Source organism: Coregonus clupeaformis, chromosome 3 (assembly GCF_020615455.1).
Source record: "Coregonus clupeaformis isolate EN_2021a chromosome 3, ASM2061545v1, whole genome shotgun sequence".
Classification (NCBI taxonomy): Eukaryota; Metazoa; Chordata; class Actinopteri; order Salmoniformes; family Salmonidae; genus Coregonus; species Coregonus clupeaformis.
The window spans coordinates 21,197,822-21,215,665 of record NC_059194.1 but is presented as its reverse complement, the minus strand read 5'-3'; the positions used below and the strand labels follow the sequence as shown (position 1 = coordinate 21,215,665).

Genomic DNA, 17,844 nt, shown 5'->3' with positions numbered 1-17,844 from the left:
TGGAGACTGGCTAGGCCACTCCAGGACCTTGAAATGCTTCTTACGAAGCCACTCCTTTCGTTGCCCGGGCGGTGTGTTTGGGATCATTGTCATGCTGAAAGACCCAGCCACGTTTCATCTTCAATGCCCTTGCTGATGGAAGGAGGTTTTCACTCAAAATCTCACGATACATGGCCCCATTCATTCTTTCCTTTACACGGATCAGTCGTCCTGGTCCCTTTGCAGAAAAACTGCCCCAAAGCATGATGTTTCCACCCCCCATGCTTCACAGTAGGTATGGTGTTCTCAGCATTCTTTGTCCTCCAAACAGGACGAGTTGAGTTTTTACCAAAAAAGTTCTATTTTGGTTTCATCTGACCATATGACATTCTCCCAATTCTCTTCTGGATCATCCAAATGCACTCTAGCAAACTTCAGACGGGCCTGGACATGTACTGGCTTAAGCAGGGGGACACGTCTGGCACTGCAGGATTTGAGTCCCTGGCGGCGTAGTGTGTTACTGATGGTAGGCTTTGTTACTTTGGTCCCAGCTCTCTGCAGGTCATTCACTAGGTCCCCCGGGTGTGGTTTTGGGATTTTTGCTCACCGTTCTTGTGATCATTTTGACCCCACGGGGTGAGATCTTGCGTGGAGCCCCAGATCGAGGGAGATTATCAGTGGTCTTGTATGTCTTCCATTTCCTAATAATTGCTCCCACAGTTGATTTCTTCAAACCAAGCTGCTTACCTATTGCATATTCAGTCTTCCCAGCCTGGTGCAGGTCTACAATTTTGTTTCTGGTGTCCTTTGACAGTCTTTGGTCTTGGCCATAGTGGAGTTTGGAGTGTGACTGTTTGAGGTTGTGGACAGGTGTCTTTTATACTGATAACAAGTTCAAACAGGTGCCATTAATACAGGTAACGATTGGAGGACAGAGGAGCCTCTTAAAGAAGAAGTTACAGGTCTATGAGAGCCAGAAATCTTGCTTGTTTGTAGGTGACCAAATACTTATTTTCCACCATAATTTGCAAATAAATTCATTAAAAATCCTACAATGTGATTTTCTGGATTTTTTTCCTCAATTTGTCTGTCATAGTTGACGTGTACCTATGATGAAAATTACAGGCCTCTCTCATCTTTTTAAGTGGGAGAACTTGCACAATTGGTGGCTGACTAAATACTTTTTTTCCCCACTGTATGTCTTTGTTGTTTGGTTGTTATGACTCTCAGTAAATATATTTTGTTGGATGCTTGACTATATTTAGCAATTAATGCTAACTTTGTGCGTCATCTACAGCCTACACTATTAAGTGAGTGAGTGAGTGAGTGAGTGAATGAGTGTGTGTGTGTGTGTGTGTGTGTGTGTGTGTGTGTGTGTGTGTGTGTGTGTGTGTGTGTGTGTGTGTGTGTGTGTGTGTGTGTGTGTGTGTGTGTGTGTGTGTGTGTGTGAGTGAATGATCGGGCACAAGATAACTTTATCAAAGTAATGGCAAATGTAATAACTCCTGAGAGCATCATTTTTAGATATTGCCAGAGGGTTATTTTCACAGGGTTTCCATCAAACCCAATTTCTACATCAAATCATTTCTGAGAAGACTTGATAGATTTTTTGCCAAAACATCTGTGTCTAGAGCCCAATATGTTCTTGTTTACTACTCAGTGAGGTTTTTGATTGCTGTCTCAATTCTGGTGTGAAAGCTCAGTCAAAGCAGTTTGCCATGGATACTGAATCAGGATAGACAAAATAAACTTTATTGTCAAGCGAATGGGAGCAGTAAGGACGCTACGTTACATTTGTATGACCATACATTTATCTATGTTTGGGTGGGGGTCAATTCACATTCAATACTCAATTCAGGAAGTGATTTGAATTTGAAATAAATCACTTCTCCAATTCGAATGGAAATAAATTGCTTTTCCAATTCAAATTGACCCCAACCCTGATCTATATACCATACCAAGTCAACAGCTTCCATAAATCTGTAGTGAACCCACAAAATGCTGTAGCAATGACAAATAATCCCAGGATGGTAAAGTGTCTGTATATCACTTTCCCAACATTTTAGAACATTGGCGATACATACCCTCCTCCTACCTCTGTGTGTCCGAGCTTTGACTCTGCAGAGTGACCCAGCTGCAAGATGAACAACTAGCAAAATCTGGAGGTGTTGGTGGGGGTTATGGGAGGGTATGGAGGTGTAGATGTTGTCATACAAACCCCCCCCCCGGCAGGAGGTAACCTTTAGAGTCAGGTACTGCAGAGGAGGTGCTAAACGGGGACGGCGTCAGGCTGTGTGTCTCATTACGCCCAGATGCTGCAGAGGGGAGAGAGGGGGAGAGAGGAGGGAGGGAGGGAGGGAGGGCAGGAAGTGGCTGGGTCCTCTCTCCCCAACAGCTGTTGTCGTGTTAGAGGTGAGGAGCAGGATTATGGAAGGGCTCATCTCCCAGTGATTAGAAATAAGAAAAACAGATTGAGCATGGCCACTACTGGCCCCTGTGCATCCATCACAGTTTCACCTCCCGCTTGTGTGTGTGTGTGTGTGTGTGTGTGATGGTGTGAGAGCAACAAGATCTCACGGTCTCGCTACAGTATTCAACGTTTGTCCAAGGGGGGATAAACATACATTTTTGACTGTTACATTTAAGCATTAATTCCAATTGAGGGTTAAGGTTTGGGATAGGGTTACAACAGAAAAAGGCATTAATTCCGACTGGTTAAGTAAAGGGTTAAGTTTTGGGATAAAGTTAAAACATAAACAAATGAAAATGAGTGCCTAGCATTGGGATTGAACCAGCAATCCTCTGAGCCGGAGCATTCGGTTTAAGTACTTCCTCTATCCCCATCCACAACACCCTAGCAAGCCGCTAGCCTACTAGATGGTAATAGGCACTCAGGTTGCCCCTAGTGGACGGTATTGAAGGCATCTCCCAACGTCTTAGGGACCTGAACAAACAAGTCGATATGGTCTGACCTGGCTAGTGAGAGGATGTGTGTGTGCATGTCAACTGGCTTCCTTAGCCTACCCAGAATTAAATTGTAGCGTTTCACATACACAATCACACACACAATCACACACACATGCGAACACACAAACAAGCTAACAGTGCTGCAGCTGACCTTAATATAACCAAAAACTGATGGAGAAGTACAGAGTTACAAAGAGAAACTACCGCTATACACGTTCAGTCTATGAGGTTGATATAACTTGAAAAGTACTCATTTCATCAATTAATCAGCAAACATATTTACCCAACTGGTCAATACACACACATACACACAACATGTCTTTGATGGATTATCCCACCGGTTTGTGCCCGCGGTGTGGAAGCAGCCATGACTTACTCTCTGGATAGGTCCATTGCCCTGCGATTAGAGAAAGTGTCAGAAGCATTGGTCTCACATAAGTGCATCCTGAGGACAAGCTAGCTGGACCAATTACATGGAGAGTGATTGGGGGTCTTTGTCTTCTTTGAGGGTTTGCATCACTCCAATTTAACCATGCCACCCGAGCCCCACTTAAATGGAAAGGCCATCTTCACAAATGGGCTATTCCCAGCAAGCATGTGGTTTTGAATGTTGATTGCCGTAATCTTTCTACTGATGCAAGGTGAAATGGTCTCCCATTGTTTTCATTTAGACTCAATAGCATTCCAGTTCTGTGAATGAAGTTGGGTTATGGGCAAAATGTCAGTACTGTGATTCAAATTTACCATCACCAGTCATTTTGAGCATATTGCATTATTCAGGTAAAAACGTTGTGTTATTGCCAGACATAAGGCTTAATGATTGTTATAGGGCATGCATAGTATCGTGGAAGCATTAAACTGAAACTTTTCATAAAGAATGTAAAGTATTGTAAGTAGATCTTTTTTGACGCGTAAATTGGTTAACTGAAACCGTTTTTCGTATCTGAATTCTGTTTTAAGTAGCATACATTTTTTGTTTAAGTAAGTACATTTCTAAAAATTAATTTCTCAATTTTTTTTCACCTATTAATTCTCAAATTTTTGAGAAATTTGCATGGAATGTGATGCGTTCCATTATGTGAGTGGTAAGACGTATCTGTCCTCTTATAGGTGCAGTATCGGGCGCTGATCAAGAGATGGGGGCCAGCCAAAAAAGACTGCCTTAAGACACAATCTTTTTTCTTCACATTTTCAAAAAGATTGAGTGCGCTCGCTTTTTCTCTGCTGCAGTTCAAAGGATCTTTTCCTTTCCATCATTTGCCTGTGGTCGTGAACTGCTTTTATCGCTTGATGTCTGTCAAATAGAAACTTGGTACAAGTCTCCTTTGTGGAGTAACGAAAGGAAGAGAAGAACTCTGACAAAAGTTATTGATAACTCAAAATAGTGACTGGAACTTTTGTCTTTTTGGAGGACAAGACTGGCAGTTGAGTCATCCTCCCTAAGGTTTCCCTTCTCCTCTTCTTTTTTAAATATTTTTGGAGCGGAACTCATACTCTGTGGATACTGCGGCCTTCTTCATACGGATCAATATCTAATGGATCCATTACGTTATAACTGGATTATTTTTGGGCTGTCTTTTTGCGGCCACTGTGCTATCTCCTTCTCATTCTTTATCTTATTTGGACTGGTTCCACTATATGTGTTGGTTGGGGGGGGGGGGATGACACGATCCAACCCATCCTACCAGCCCCACTCCTCTCTGCCCCGCCCATCTTACCCCTGGTGCCTGTCCATCTTTCCGTCTGTTCATCTTCTGTGATTGACAGTCAGAGTAATCAGGACAGGGTTTGGCAGGTAGGTCCCCTCCCTCTGCTCTTCTCCTGGCTGGCTAACCCATCCCCTTCCCTGGCCCCCTCCTACAACCTACTCCCATAAGCAGATAGAGAGGGACAGATTGCTTTGAATCACCCAATAAGGTTAGTTAACACCAGACAGTGAACACCTGACAGATACTCGTCTCAGTCGCCTTCCTTTCTATGTGTCCTGCTTTGAGTTTACTATATGTCCCTCCTCTCCCTCCTCATCTCTTCCCTTCCTCCTCTCCTCTCCTTCCCCTCCTCCTCCTCTCCTCCCACTCCTCCTCTCCTCCTCCCCTCCTCCTCACCTCCCCTCCTCCTCTCCTCCCCCTCCTCCTCTCCTCCCCTCCTTCTCACCTCCCCTCCTCCTCTCCTCCCCCTCCTCCTATCCTCACCTCCCCCTCCACACCTACCCCTCCTCCTCACCTACCCCTCCTCCTCACCTCCCCCCTCTTTTCTCCTCCTCCCCCTCCTCCTCACCTCCCCCTCCTCCTCACCTCCCCTCCTCCTCACCTCTCACTCCTCCTCTCCTAACCCTCATCCTCTCCTCTCCCTCCTCCGCTAATCCCCCTCCTCCTCCTCACCTCCTCCTCCTCTCCTCTCCTCTCCCTCCTCCTCTAATCCCCCCTCTCCTCCCCCTCCTCCTCTCCTCTCTTCATCCCTCCTCCTCTAATCCCCCCTCCTCTCCTCCTCACCTCCCCCTCCTCCTCCTCTCCTCTCCCTCCTCATCTAATCCCCATCCTCCACGCCTCCTCCTCCTCTCCTCTCCCTCCTCCGCTAATCCCCCTCCTCCTCACCTCCTCCTCCTCTCCTCTCCTCTCCCTCCTCCTCTAATCCCCCTCCTCCACTCCTCCTCACCTCCTGCAAGTGAAACACTATAATCTCAAACCGGAGGAGACACATTTCAACCAAATCAACTCCCTTTTGTCTAGTTTCTTTCTGCCACGTCTCTCCTTCCAAAGCACCTCTCCTAAGTGAGAAGAAGTGAAAGTGAAAATTGTTTTGAAATGAGAACATTATTGTGCCTGAGACCTTGGTCGGGCTGGCGGACTGCATTCACACACCCAAATGGAGAGCAGCTCCGTGATGGGGGAAAAAAATGTTTAAAATCCAAAGTTCAGTAATTAGATTGTCTGGCTTTACCGAAACTCACTTGCACAGACACAGTGGGCCAGTGCAGCTTTACCTAACATGCTGACACCAGGCCTTCTGTACCATTAGACAGAACCGGCTCAAGTAATCATGAAATAAAACATATACAGTAGGAAAGTCAACTGAAGACTGGTTCAAAAGAATAATCCTACATGGAAGCAGCTTCTTAGTGTTGCACCTCTTTCGACCAGAAATGTGTATTTATGTAACTATTGTAAAGAGTATTTATTATAGTATATGGTATGTTTATGGGACATGGGGTAATTGTGTATAGACACATTTGCTTTTAAGACATATTAATTGATATCTGATGATTTTCCTGTTTTTTGAATCATTGATGGTCGAGTAATGCAATGACAATAACTGTAGTGGGGGCATCTAGCAGAACCTAGTCTCTTGTGTCTGTATGATAGCTGGTGCTAGAGGTCAATGTGAGTCTGGGCAGTCCCTGTGAGTCTGTGGGCAGTCCATATGAAGTACAGTACCTGTGAATGTACTTTGTATTCAGATAATTTTATTATAATAAAGTAAAATGTCTGTCCTTCTTTCTGTTTTGTGTAGTCATGGGTGGCTAGCGCCTCAGAAACAAGCCTTTAGACAGACAGGCTGAATGTGTTTGTGTAGTATTAGGCTACTCTATGAGCTCTTCTATTTGGCCATAATCATGAACATGATCAATGGAGAAAGCAGTGGGATGATATTGATAAGGATTAATATTTAGAAATCTGATATGACTTGCTCAGGACCCTGGGACTGAACACCTCCCTCTGCAACTGGATCCTGGACTTTCTGATTGGCCATCCCCAGGTGGTGAGGGTAGGTAACAGCAAATCTGCCACACTGACCCTCAACACGGTGGCCCCTCAGGGGTGTGTGCTTAGTCCCCTCCTGTACTGCCTGTTCCACAACTGTAGGCTGTCTCATCGTCTCACCGGCGACGATGAGACAGCCTACAGGGACGATGTCAGAGACCTGGCAGTGTGGTGCAGGACAACAACCTCTCCCTCAACGTCAGTAAGACAAAGGAGCTGATTGTGGACTACAGGAAACGGAGGGGTGAGGACGCCCCCATCCACATCGACAGGGCTGTAGTGGAGCGGGTCAAGAGCTTCAAGTTCCTCGTGTCCACATCACCAAGGACTTAACATGGTCCTGTCACACCAGCACAGTCAGGAGGTTGAAAATGTTTGTCATGGCCCCTCAGATCCTCAAAAGGTTCAACAGCTGCACCATTGAGAGCATCTGAACTGGCTCCATCACTGCTTGGAATGACAACTGCACTGCATCGCAAGGTGCTACAGAGGGTGATGTGGACTTCCCAGCACATCACTGGAGCTGAGCTCCTTGCCATCCAGGACCTCTATACCAGGCGGTATGCATATTGACACCACAAACACAGACACACAAACACACACACACACACACACGCACACACACACGCACACACACACACACACACACACACACTTATACACTCTTCACATACTCTGCTGCTACTCTGTTTATTATCTATCCTGATTGCCTAGCCACTTTTACCCCTACCTACATTTACATACGTTACCCACCACCTGGATTAGGTCCTATGTAGCAACATTTGAAATTGTGTTTTTTACATTGAATAAAAGTAGAGAGCTAGTAAATTGTATATCATACATTACAGTTGAGGAACAATGGGGAAGTAATTCTGCTTTGAAAGTTGATAAACTTGTAACCCCACTTTTGAGAAAATTGCCCTTTTGGTACATCTACTGGAGAACTCTTCTTTGTTTATACCCATTCAGCATCGTTCACACCCTCTTAAGCCTTAGCCCCACCCATCTCTTTAAGGATTTACATGTGAGGCCATGTGCTAAACAGAATAAGATAGTGTAGTAAACAACCAAAGATTTCAAGACTAAAAGAGGTTTCAGTAGTAGCCTACAATAAGGAAAAACTCCAGGTAAAAATACACTTTATCTAGTCCTTGGCCTATATCCTAATCTGACTTTGGTGCAGGTCATGTTGTTCTTCCCATTACTGTCTCTGGTAAACACACACTATATCAAATCTAAGTTTATTTGTGACATGCACAGTATACAGACGGTGTAAACGGTACAGTGAAATGGTTACGTGCATAGTAGCAATATCAAAAACAGAAAGTGTCCAGATAAAAATATTTTATAAATATTTTATAATTATTCGATGACGCTTACACACTTGTCTAAATTGATGGGTCATGTGAAAGGAATGATATAACCACCCCCCAGCCACATCTAGCTAAGTGGATGGGTCACTATTGTCTAGACATGTTCATGAAATACAATAGATGACCATAATCACCCCGAGACACAACTGGCTAACTTGATGGGTCATATAATCATCTGGCGAAGTGAAGTCTTTTGTTTAGACAATGAACCGGCATAATCCCACCTCATACTACTACCAATACAAACGGATTGTCATAGCTGTAGTATGAATCTGCAGGTAGCTAAAGCTAGCTAGCTAACATTAGGTTATAACTAGCAATGCAAATGGTTTCTGATACAAATCATATTACTACACAGATCATGCACGTAACGTTAACTAGCGAGCCAGCAAGCTAATGTTAGCTAGCTAGCTAACAGTACGCTTTAACTTGCAGTGAAAACGACTTTCTGACAAAATTAGAAACATATAATATCTGTATACATGGATGAACGCTCATGGCAGACTGGAACCATTTAACTCGGTTTTGTTTGTAGCTACATCTTGTTTGGCCAGTGTTGTATCATGTCACACCAGTTCACACTGACTTTTTCCAACTGATTTTTGTCGATAGCGCCTGCTAAATTCAGGGCATCAATGTTGTTGAGAAAAGTAGCAAAACGTTTGTAGTTCTCGATGGCTAATGTTATGTCTTTCAAAAAAGCTGCGGTAGAAAGGATTATCAACACATACTGAGCAGCTCACGTTATAAACAGAAGCAAGCTACATGGCAGACTATCTCCCGGTATGTCCAGCCCATCCATTATCTCAGCCAGTAAGGTTCCTGTCTTTTTCAGTGGCTAAACCAACCAGGCTCGTAATTTAACAATTGTATAAGTATTTACAGATGGCATACACGTTTTTTATTAAGGCACATGAATGTTCACTTGTTCCAGAAGGCATTTCTGCCAAAAAAAATGCATACAAAATAAGATGTTCAAATGCCTATCCTGTGAAGTAGTGACATGCAACATACGCCTAGCTTCCTGAAATGAGTCACATATTACCTATTACCTCAACTACCTCGCACCCCAGCCCATTGACTCGGTACCGGTACTCCTTGTATATAACCTCGTTATTGTTATTTATTGTGTTACTATTTTCTATTTTTACTTGCAAATGTTCTTACTTTTTAAATCTGCATTGTTAGGAAAGGGCTATTGAGTAAGCATATCACAGTAAAGTCTACACCTGTTGCATTTGGCGCATGTGACAAATAACATTTTATTTTATTTAGATGATATGGTGTGTATGTATATGTGTGTGTATGAGACATTCCCTTGAGACTCACCTAAAAGCCAACACTGTCGTACCACTGCATATAATAGGTACAGGTAGGACAAGAACAGAACTGGCGAGCCTGTCCAACTCTGTTTGGTTGAACTGGGGCAGTAACAGGAGTTAAGTGGATCAACACAGTCTATAATGAAAGGCCAGGCAGAAGTGTGCTGGGTCCCTCTCATTACAGCCATGGGTGATGACCAGCTCAATCTAGTGTACTGGTGGGTGGCTAAGTGCTCTGGTTAGAGCCTGTCACACACACACAAACACACACACACACACACAATCACACACTGACCTAGCACCACACTAGGGCTACAGTTCTGCTCTATCTCTAACAATGGGACATTTTGTGCTGTAATGATGGACAATAGGTGCACACTGACCAAGGCCATTCTGTTGGCTTAAGCTGTGCAGTTGTATTTGTTTAGTTAGTTATAGTAATATAGTAACATAGGCCCTATTCAGCACTGCTTCAGTACATTCAGGTCATTATAACTAAATTACTGACCAATAGATATGAATAAATTTTCACTCAAATGTTCTAACCTTTCTCTGCAGTTTACCTTTGGGACTATTCTGTCCATATAACTTTGCTATATTATATTCATTTTAACACTCCCCCCATTAGCAACGCTGCAGTCCAAATCAGTCCAACTCGCTCTCAGGTTTGATTTTCCCAAAATATTTGCATGTAAAGTACTGCTTTATTTCTCTTGACGAACCAGGCACACACCACTCGTAGAAAACTTTATTTAACATTTTCTCCTTCACGCACAGAAGATTGACCATCAACATACATTTTACACCTCACGCACAGAAGATTGACCATCGATGTAAATTTTACACTTTCACACACAGAAGATTGACCATCGACGTACATTGTACAACTTCACGCACAGAAGATTGACCATCGACATACATTTTACAACTTCACGCACAGATTGACCATCAACATATATTTTACACCTTCACGCACAGAAGATTGACCATCGACATACATTTTTCTCCTTCACGCACAGAAGATTGACCATCGACATACATTTTACAATTGTTACTTTCTCACGTTTGTGGGGCTGGGTTTAAAATCTCTAAATATCTTATTGGCAATGTTATGCAGGGGAAACTACTAAGAGATTTGCATATATCCATATCAAGAGTGTCCAAGGCTTCATTGACATTGATATTTCTATTGAGGTGGAAAAAAGCAGCATACAATTATTTTCTCCATTTCGCATTTCATTTAGCCCCAAATAACATGTCTTCAATGACAGTCTGCAACTCAGAGCTGGAGGGGGTTGGAGGCAGTGGAGTGGGAGAAGGTGGAGCGGGGGCTCAGGGATGTAGCTCAGTTGGTAGAGCATGGCGTTTGCAATGCCAGGGTTGTGGGTTCGATTCCCACAGGGGGCCAGTATGAAAAATAAAAAATAAAATAATGTATGCACTCACTAAATGTAAGTCGCTCTGGATAAGAGTGTCTGCTAAAATGACTAAAATGTAAATTGGGTGGGTTGGAGGCTGTGGAGGGGGAGGGGGTTGGAGGCTGTGGAGGGGGAGGGGGTTGGAGGCTGTGGAGGGGGAGGGGGTTGGAGGCTGTGGAGGGGGAGTGGGAGTGGGAGTGGGAGTGGGAGGGGGAGCGGGTGTTGCAGTGGAGGGGGTGTGGGGTTGTGAAAACTCATTGGCACACATATACTGCAACTCCATTCTCACTTTCTAATTCTGGCACTGGGCGGATGATGGCGATGACAAGATGAAAGACATGTTTTTTCTGTCCCTTTTCTTCCTCTGTTTTTCACACACAGTGATTTAGGAGGAGAAGAGAAAAGTGTGTGTGTGTGTGTGTACAGTATTTATCCTCCTGAGACCCAGCAATTCATTTTTGTCCACTCTAATTGACATTGGTTTTAAGTCTATGTCTTTGAGGCCATACACTGTGTTAAGTCCTGTTGTACCTTTGAGAGGACATTCTGAGCTTTTCATTATTATTTTTTCTCGTGTGTTTTTGTTCTACCTTGTTATTCATTAGTACTACTGATATTGATATCTACTTTACTTTATTCTATGGTACTACTGATATTGATATCTACTTCATGTTATAGTACTACTGATTTTGATATCTACTTTACTTTATGTTATAGTGCTGCTGATATTGATATCTACTTCATGTTATAGTACTACTGATATTGATATCTACTTTACTTTATGCTATAGTAATATAATATAACATAATATGCCATTTAGGAGACGCTTTTATCCAAAGCGACTTACAGTAATGTGTGCATACATTTTTGTGTATGAGTGGTCCAGGGGATCGAACCCACTACCCTGGCGTTACAAGCGCCGTGCTCTACCAGCTGAGCTACAGAGGACCACATAGTACTACTAATATTGATATATAGTACTACTAATATTGATATCTACTTTACAGTACATTATAGTACTACTGATGTTGATATCTACTTTATGTTACAGGACTGCTGATATTAATATCTACTTTACTTTATGTTATAGTACTACTGATATTGATATCTACTTTACAGTATTTTATAGTAATACTGAAATTGTTATCTACTTCATGTTATAGTACTACTGATATTGATATCTAATTTACTTTATGTTATAGTGCTACTGGTATTGATCACTGCTTGTAAGAAAGGCATTCCACTGTACTAATACACGTGACATTAAAACTTAAAACTTGAAAACTTCACCTAGATAACTTTCTCTTCCTTGTTTTTCAAAATGGCTACCAAACACAATTATCATAGTCTGTGTAATTGTGTAATTATCATTTTTGTGAGTTTGATATTTACAATTCTTATAGTAAGTAGATATCTCAGGAATAGTTTGGTGAGGCTTCAGAACAGTGTGATATTTTTTTCACACTAAATAAGAGCTAAATATGAAAATGTGAAAATTATTTTTTTCACCCCAAACACTTTTAATCCTAAAAAAAATGTTGGGCTGGGTCTCAGGAGGGTGTGTGTGTGATGTATGTCCCCTGTCTGTTTATGTCTTAATTAAATTTTTACTCATGGGCTTAATTATCGCCATGACAAACAACACCGTTGGTCGGGGCTGCCAAATGCCCTCTTTCTTTCTTTCTTTCTTTCTTTCTTTCTTTCTTTCTTTCTTTCTTTCTTTCTTTCTTTCTTTCTTTCTTTCTTTCTTTCTTTCTTTCTTTCTTTCTTTCTTTCTTTCTTTCTTTCTTTCTTTCTTTCTTTCTTTCTTTCTTTCTTTCTTTCTTTCTTTCTGTCTGTCTGTCTGTCTGTCTGTCTGTCTGTCTGTCTGTCTGTCTGTCTGTCTGTCTGTCTTTCCAACTCTCTTGCTCTATATATTCTACTACATAAACACACACCAGTGGTGGAAAAAGTACCCAATTGTCATACTTGAGGAAAAGTAAAGATACCTTAATAGAAAATGACTCAAGTAAAAGTGAAAGTCACCCAGTAAAATACAACTTGAGTAAAAGTCTAAAAGTATTTAGTTTTAAATATACTTAAGTATCAAAAGTAAAAGTATAAATCATTTCAAATTGCATATATTAAGCAAACAAGACGGCACCATTTTCTTGTGTTTATTTTTATTTATGGATAGCCAAAGGCACACTCCAACACTCAGACATCATTTACAAACGAAGCAAGTGTGTTTAGTAGGGATGACCAGGGATGTTTTCTTGATAACTGTGTGAATTAGCCCATTTCCTTGTCCTGCTAAGCATGTAACGATCCCGGCTGTCTGAGTCGGGGTCTGGTCGTAATCTCCAGTTTCCCGAGGGTTCGGGAACGCTCCGGGGAGCGCTCTGGTTTCCGCACCTGATTCCTGTTAGCAATCTGCACACCTGGGCCTAATCAGCACCTTTCTTAGGCTCTGGCCCAACATCCAGTTCCTGCCGGATCGTTAGCCATGAACAGTAGGTGTTCTGTGTATCAGTTGAGCGTTCTAGCGTGAGTTTTGTTATTTTGTACTTTGTTGAGTTTTTGTGTCCTTACCTCCGTTTTTGTTCCACCTGCAGTCACACGTCCGGAACCTTCACCCCACCTCTGCCTGATGGTCGGCGGCTGCCGAGCCATCACTGGACCCAGACTGCACCCCCAACTACTCAACCACGCCGCCCGCTCTGTCCCTGGATTATTCTGCACCTTTTTGTTATCTGAATAAACCCTCACTTTCGTTCAACTCTCCTTGTCCTGGTCGGGAACTGTGACAGAACGATCCGGCCAAATATGAACCCAGCGGACCTGGACTCTGTTCGCCATGCCATTACCCAGCAGGAGAAGATGTTGGGCCATCATAGCATGGTACTACAGGAGATCGCGTTGTCAGTTCGGAACCTTTCTACCGGCCTGACGGAGGTCCAGAACCAACGCCAGTGTCCGGTGGAGGACCCACTACCGGGTTCACCCATCTCGCCTGCCGCTTCTGAAGTTGTGTCCCTCCGTGAGCCCAAGGTTCCCACGCGGAGAAATATGAGGGGGAGCTGGGAAGATGCCGTTCCTTCCTTATGCAGTGTGGATTAGTGTTCGATCTACAGCCCTACTCTTATGCCACTGACAAGGCTAGGATAGCCTTTTTGATTGAGTTGCTGCGTGGTCGAGCGCTGAGTGGGCTTCAGCCGTTTGGGAACGACAGGATCCCTGCATGGCTTCATACCAGGGGGTTCACGGCCGAGATGAGGAAGCTCTTCGACCATTCCGTCCGAGGGAGGGACGCAGCTAGGCGTCTGTTTTCTCTTCACCAAGGAACTCGCAGCGTGGCCGACTTCGTGATCGAGTTCAAGACGTTGGCTGTGGAGAGTGGGTGGAACGAGAGTCTTTGCAAGCGGCCTTTTACCAGGGCCTGTCGGAGCAGCTCAAGGATGAGTTGATCTCCCTATCCGAGCCTAGTGACCTGGACAGCTTGGTAGCCTTGTCTATTCGGGTGGATAATCGAGTCCGAGAGCGAAGGAGGGAGAAGCAATGGGGTCCGTCCAATCGATCAGCTTCTCAGTTCCCAGTCGGGTCGGGTGGTGGACCAGAACACGTCGATCATTCTCCACCACTAAGGATTAGTGGAGAGGACCTCTCTCCCGATTCTGAACCCATGCAAGTGGGGCGGCACGTGGTTAACCAAGGAGGAGCGCCAACATAGACGTAAGACCAACTGCTGCCTCTACGGTGGTCGCTCGGGACGTTACATCTCCACCTGTTCCCGGCGGTCGTCAAACTGCCCGGCTCGCTAAAGTTGGGAGGACTTTTAGCCGAGCCAGTTTCAACCTCTCAGTACCTCTGTCAGACCCCGCTTCCCGGCTACCCTTGTGAACCGGAATCAGAGCTTAGCGCTTAACGCTTTTATCGATTCAGGTGCCGATGGGAAGCTTTCTTGATGCCGAGTTGGTGGAACAGCTGGGGCTTTCCAAGGAGCAATTGCCGGAAGCCATTGAAGCGACCACTCTGAACGGCAGTAGTCTGGCACGTATCACGATGAGGACTGAACCGGTTAAGATGCGGTTGTCAGGGAATCATTCTGAGATGATTTCATTTTTCATTCTGCCGTCTTCCCATGTTCCTCTGGTCCTTGGATACCCCTGGCTGAAGGAACACAATCCCACGTTCGATTGGGTGACGGGCAAGGTAACGAGTTGGAGCCTGGATTGTCATGCTAACTGTCTCAAGACTGCCTGCCCCCATTCGGTTCCCAGTCAGGTGATTGAGGCTAAACCTCCAGATTTGTCCCTGGTTCCCCGAGACATATCACGATTTGGGGAAGTTTTCAGTAAGCAGAAGGCTCTGTCACTCCCTCCCCACCCGACCATATGATTGTGCCATCAACCTGGTCCCTGGAGCTGTCTACCCCAAGGGAAGGTTATACAGTATCTCCCGACCTGAACGTGAGGCGTTGGAGACCTACATCAAGGAGTCCCTAGCTGCTGGTCTCGTTCGTCCCTCGTCATCACCCCCTGGGGGCAGGATTCTTCTTTGTGGGTAAGAAGGATGGCTCTCTTCGACCATGTATTGACTATCGGGGGTTGAATGACATCACGGTCAAGAACAAGTATCCCCTGCCCTTGATGAGTTCTGCCTTCGACTCCTTACAGGGTGCTACGGTGTTCACTAAGTTAGACCTACGCAATGCGTATCACCTGGTCCGGATCAGAGAGGGGGACGAGTGGTTGACGGGTTTCAATACACCGATGGGGCACTTCGAGTATCAGGTGATGCCGTTTGGACTGACCAATGCTCCAGCGGTATTCCAGAGTATGGTGAACGACGTCCTGAGAGATATGATCGGTCTCTTCGTGTTTGTTTACCTGGATGACATTCTGATCTTCTCGAAGGAACCTTCCGACCACGTCCAGCATGTCCGGCAGGTCCTGCAGCGATTATTGGAGAATCGCCTGTTCGTGAAGGCCGAGAAGTGCGAGTTTCACGCCCACACGACATCCTTTCTCGGGTACATCATCTCCAGGGGTGAGATTAGGATGGACCAGGAGAAGGTTAGAGCGGTTCTGAATGGGCCCAGCCCGGTACGAGATTGCAGCTCCAGAGATTTTTGGGGTTTGCGAATTTCTACCGCAGATTCATCCGGGATTACAGCCGTGTGGCCGCCTCCATTAACTGCCTTGACTTCCAGCATCAGGACCTTCAAGTGGAATCCGGAGGCGGATCGAGCGTTTTCTGGATTTGAAGAGGCGATTCACCAACGCACCGATTCTCTCTCAACCGACACGGCCCGTCAGTTCGTCGTTGAAGTGGACGCGCGTCTGATGTGGGACTTGGCGCCATCCTGTCGCAGCGATGCTCCACGGACAGTAAACTCCATCCCTGCGCCTACTACTCTCGTCAGCCTTTCGCCTGCGGAGAGGAATTACGATGTGGGTAACCGGGAGCTTCTCGCGGTGAAACTTGCCTTGGAGGAGTGGCGCCACTGGTTGGAGGGGCGGAGCAACCGTTTATTGTCTGGACTGACCACAAGAATCTCGCTTTACGTGCAATCGGCTAAACGCCTCAACTCCCGTCAGGCCAGGTGGGCGTTGTTTTTCGAACGATTCAAGTTTGCCCTGACGTTCCGACCGGGATCTAAGAACGGCAAGGCGGACGCCTTGTCCCGGATGTTCTCCAAGACGGAGGAGAGTGGGTCCAAGACCGAGACTATTCTCCCCCGGAACTGCGTCGTTGGAGCAGTGATGTGGAAGATTGAGGAGGAGGTGCTGGCGGCCCTTCGGACTCAGCCCGGTCCCGGTAACGGTCCACCCGGGTCGGTTGTTTGTGCCTGAGTCGGTTCGGCCCTGCTGTCCTCAAATGGTCCCACGCCAGCAAGATGGCTTGTCACCCGGCGTGGCTCGGACGATGGCGTTTCTTCGCAGACGCTTTTGGTGGCCTGCCATGGCCGAGGATACTCGGGGTTTTGTTGCTGCCTGTCCAGTGTGTGCGCAGAATAAGAGTACCAATCGGCCCAGCTCTGGACTACTTCATCCCCTTCCTATTCCCCGGCGTCCATGGTCGCATCTGGCCCTGGACTTCGTCACGGGTTGCCCGCTTCTGAGGGGAACACGGTCGTTCTGACTATCGTGGACAGATTCAGCAAGTTCGCCCACTTTGTGCCTATTGCCAAGCTTCCCTCTGCCTCGGAGACGCCCGAGATCCTGGTTAGGGAGGTTTTCAGGGTCCACGGTTTGCCCAGTGATATCGTTTCCGACCGTGGCCCTCAGTTTACCTCTGCTGTCTGGAAGTCCTTCTGTTTGGCCATTGGAGCTACAGTCAGTCTCACATCTGGTTTTCACCCCCAATCCAATGGTCAGGCGGAGAGAGCCAACCAGAAGATGGAATCCACGCTACGCTGTCTGGTCTCTTCCAACCCCACCTCCTGGGCCTCTCAGTTGCCTTGGGTTGAGTATGCCCACAATACTCTCCCCCTACATCGGCCACTGGGATGTCTCCCTTCCAGTGCCTGTATGGCTACCAACCTCCCCTGTTCCCTTCTCAGGAGAAGGAGCTCTCAGTGCCTTCTGTTCAGGCCCATATTCGGCGTTGCCACCGGACCTGGCATCGGGCCAGAAAGGCACTCCTTAGAGGTTCGGACCGGTATCAGCTCCAGGCGAATCGTCGCCGGATCCCCGCTCCCACCTATACCATCGGAGATAGGGTTTGGTTGGCCACACGGGATCTTCCGTTCACGGACTGAGTCTAGGAAGTTGTTACCGAGTTTATTGGTCCGTTTGTGGTGGAGAAGGTGATCAATCCAGTGGCAGTGCGACTCAAACTACCGAGGACGCTCAGAGTCCATCCCACCTTTCATGTCTCCTGCCTCAAGCCTGTCTTCCTCAGTCCTCTGTTGCCTCCTCCGCCTCCTCCTCCTCCTCCTCGGATGATCGGAGGTGGTCCTGCCTACACGGTGCGTCGCATTATGGATGCCAGACGGCGGGGCCGGGGTTTCCAGTATCTCGTGGACTGGGAGGGGTATGGT

The 17,844-nt window shown here is 45.8% G+C and overlaps 1 protein-coding gene across 2 annotated transcripts in view; it reads left to right on the top strand.

Moving 5' to 3' along the window:
- Nucleotides 1–17,844, top strand: part of LOC121541301 (protocadherin-1) — a 354,738-nt gene that overhangs the window by 294,383 nt on the left and 42,511 nt on the right. Inside the window, exon 5 of one of the 2 annotated variants that reach the window (XM_041850294.2) lies at nucleotides 4,057–5,009. The exons of the other annotated variant lie outside the window; for it this stretch is intronic. Coding sequence (XP_041706228.1) covers nucleotides 4,057–4,112 — 56 coding nt within the window. The 3' untranslated portion in view covers nucleotides 4,113–5,009. Of the gene's footprint in view, nucleotides 1–4,056; nucleotides 5,010–17,844 lie in introns of those variants that run through there. 2 annotated transcript variants of the gene reach the window in all.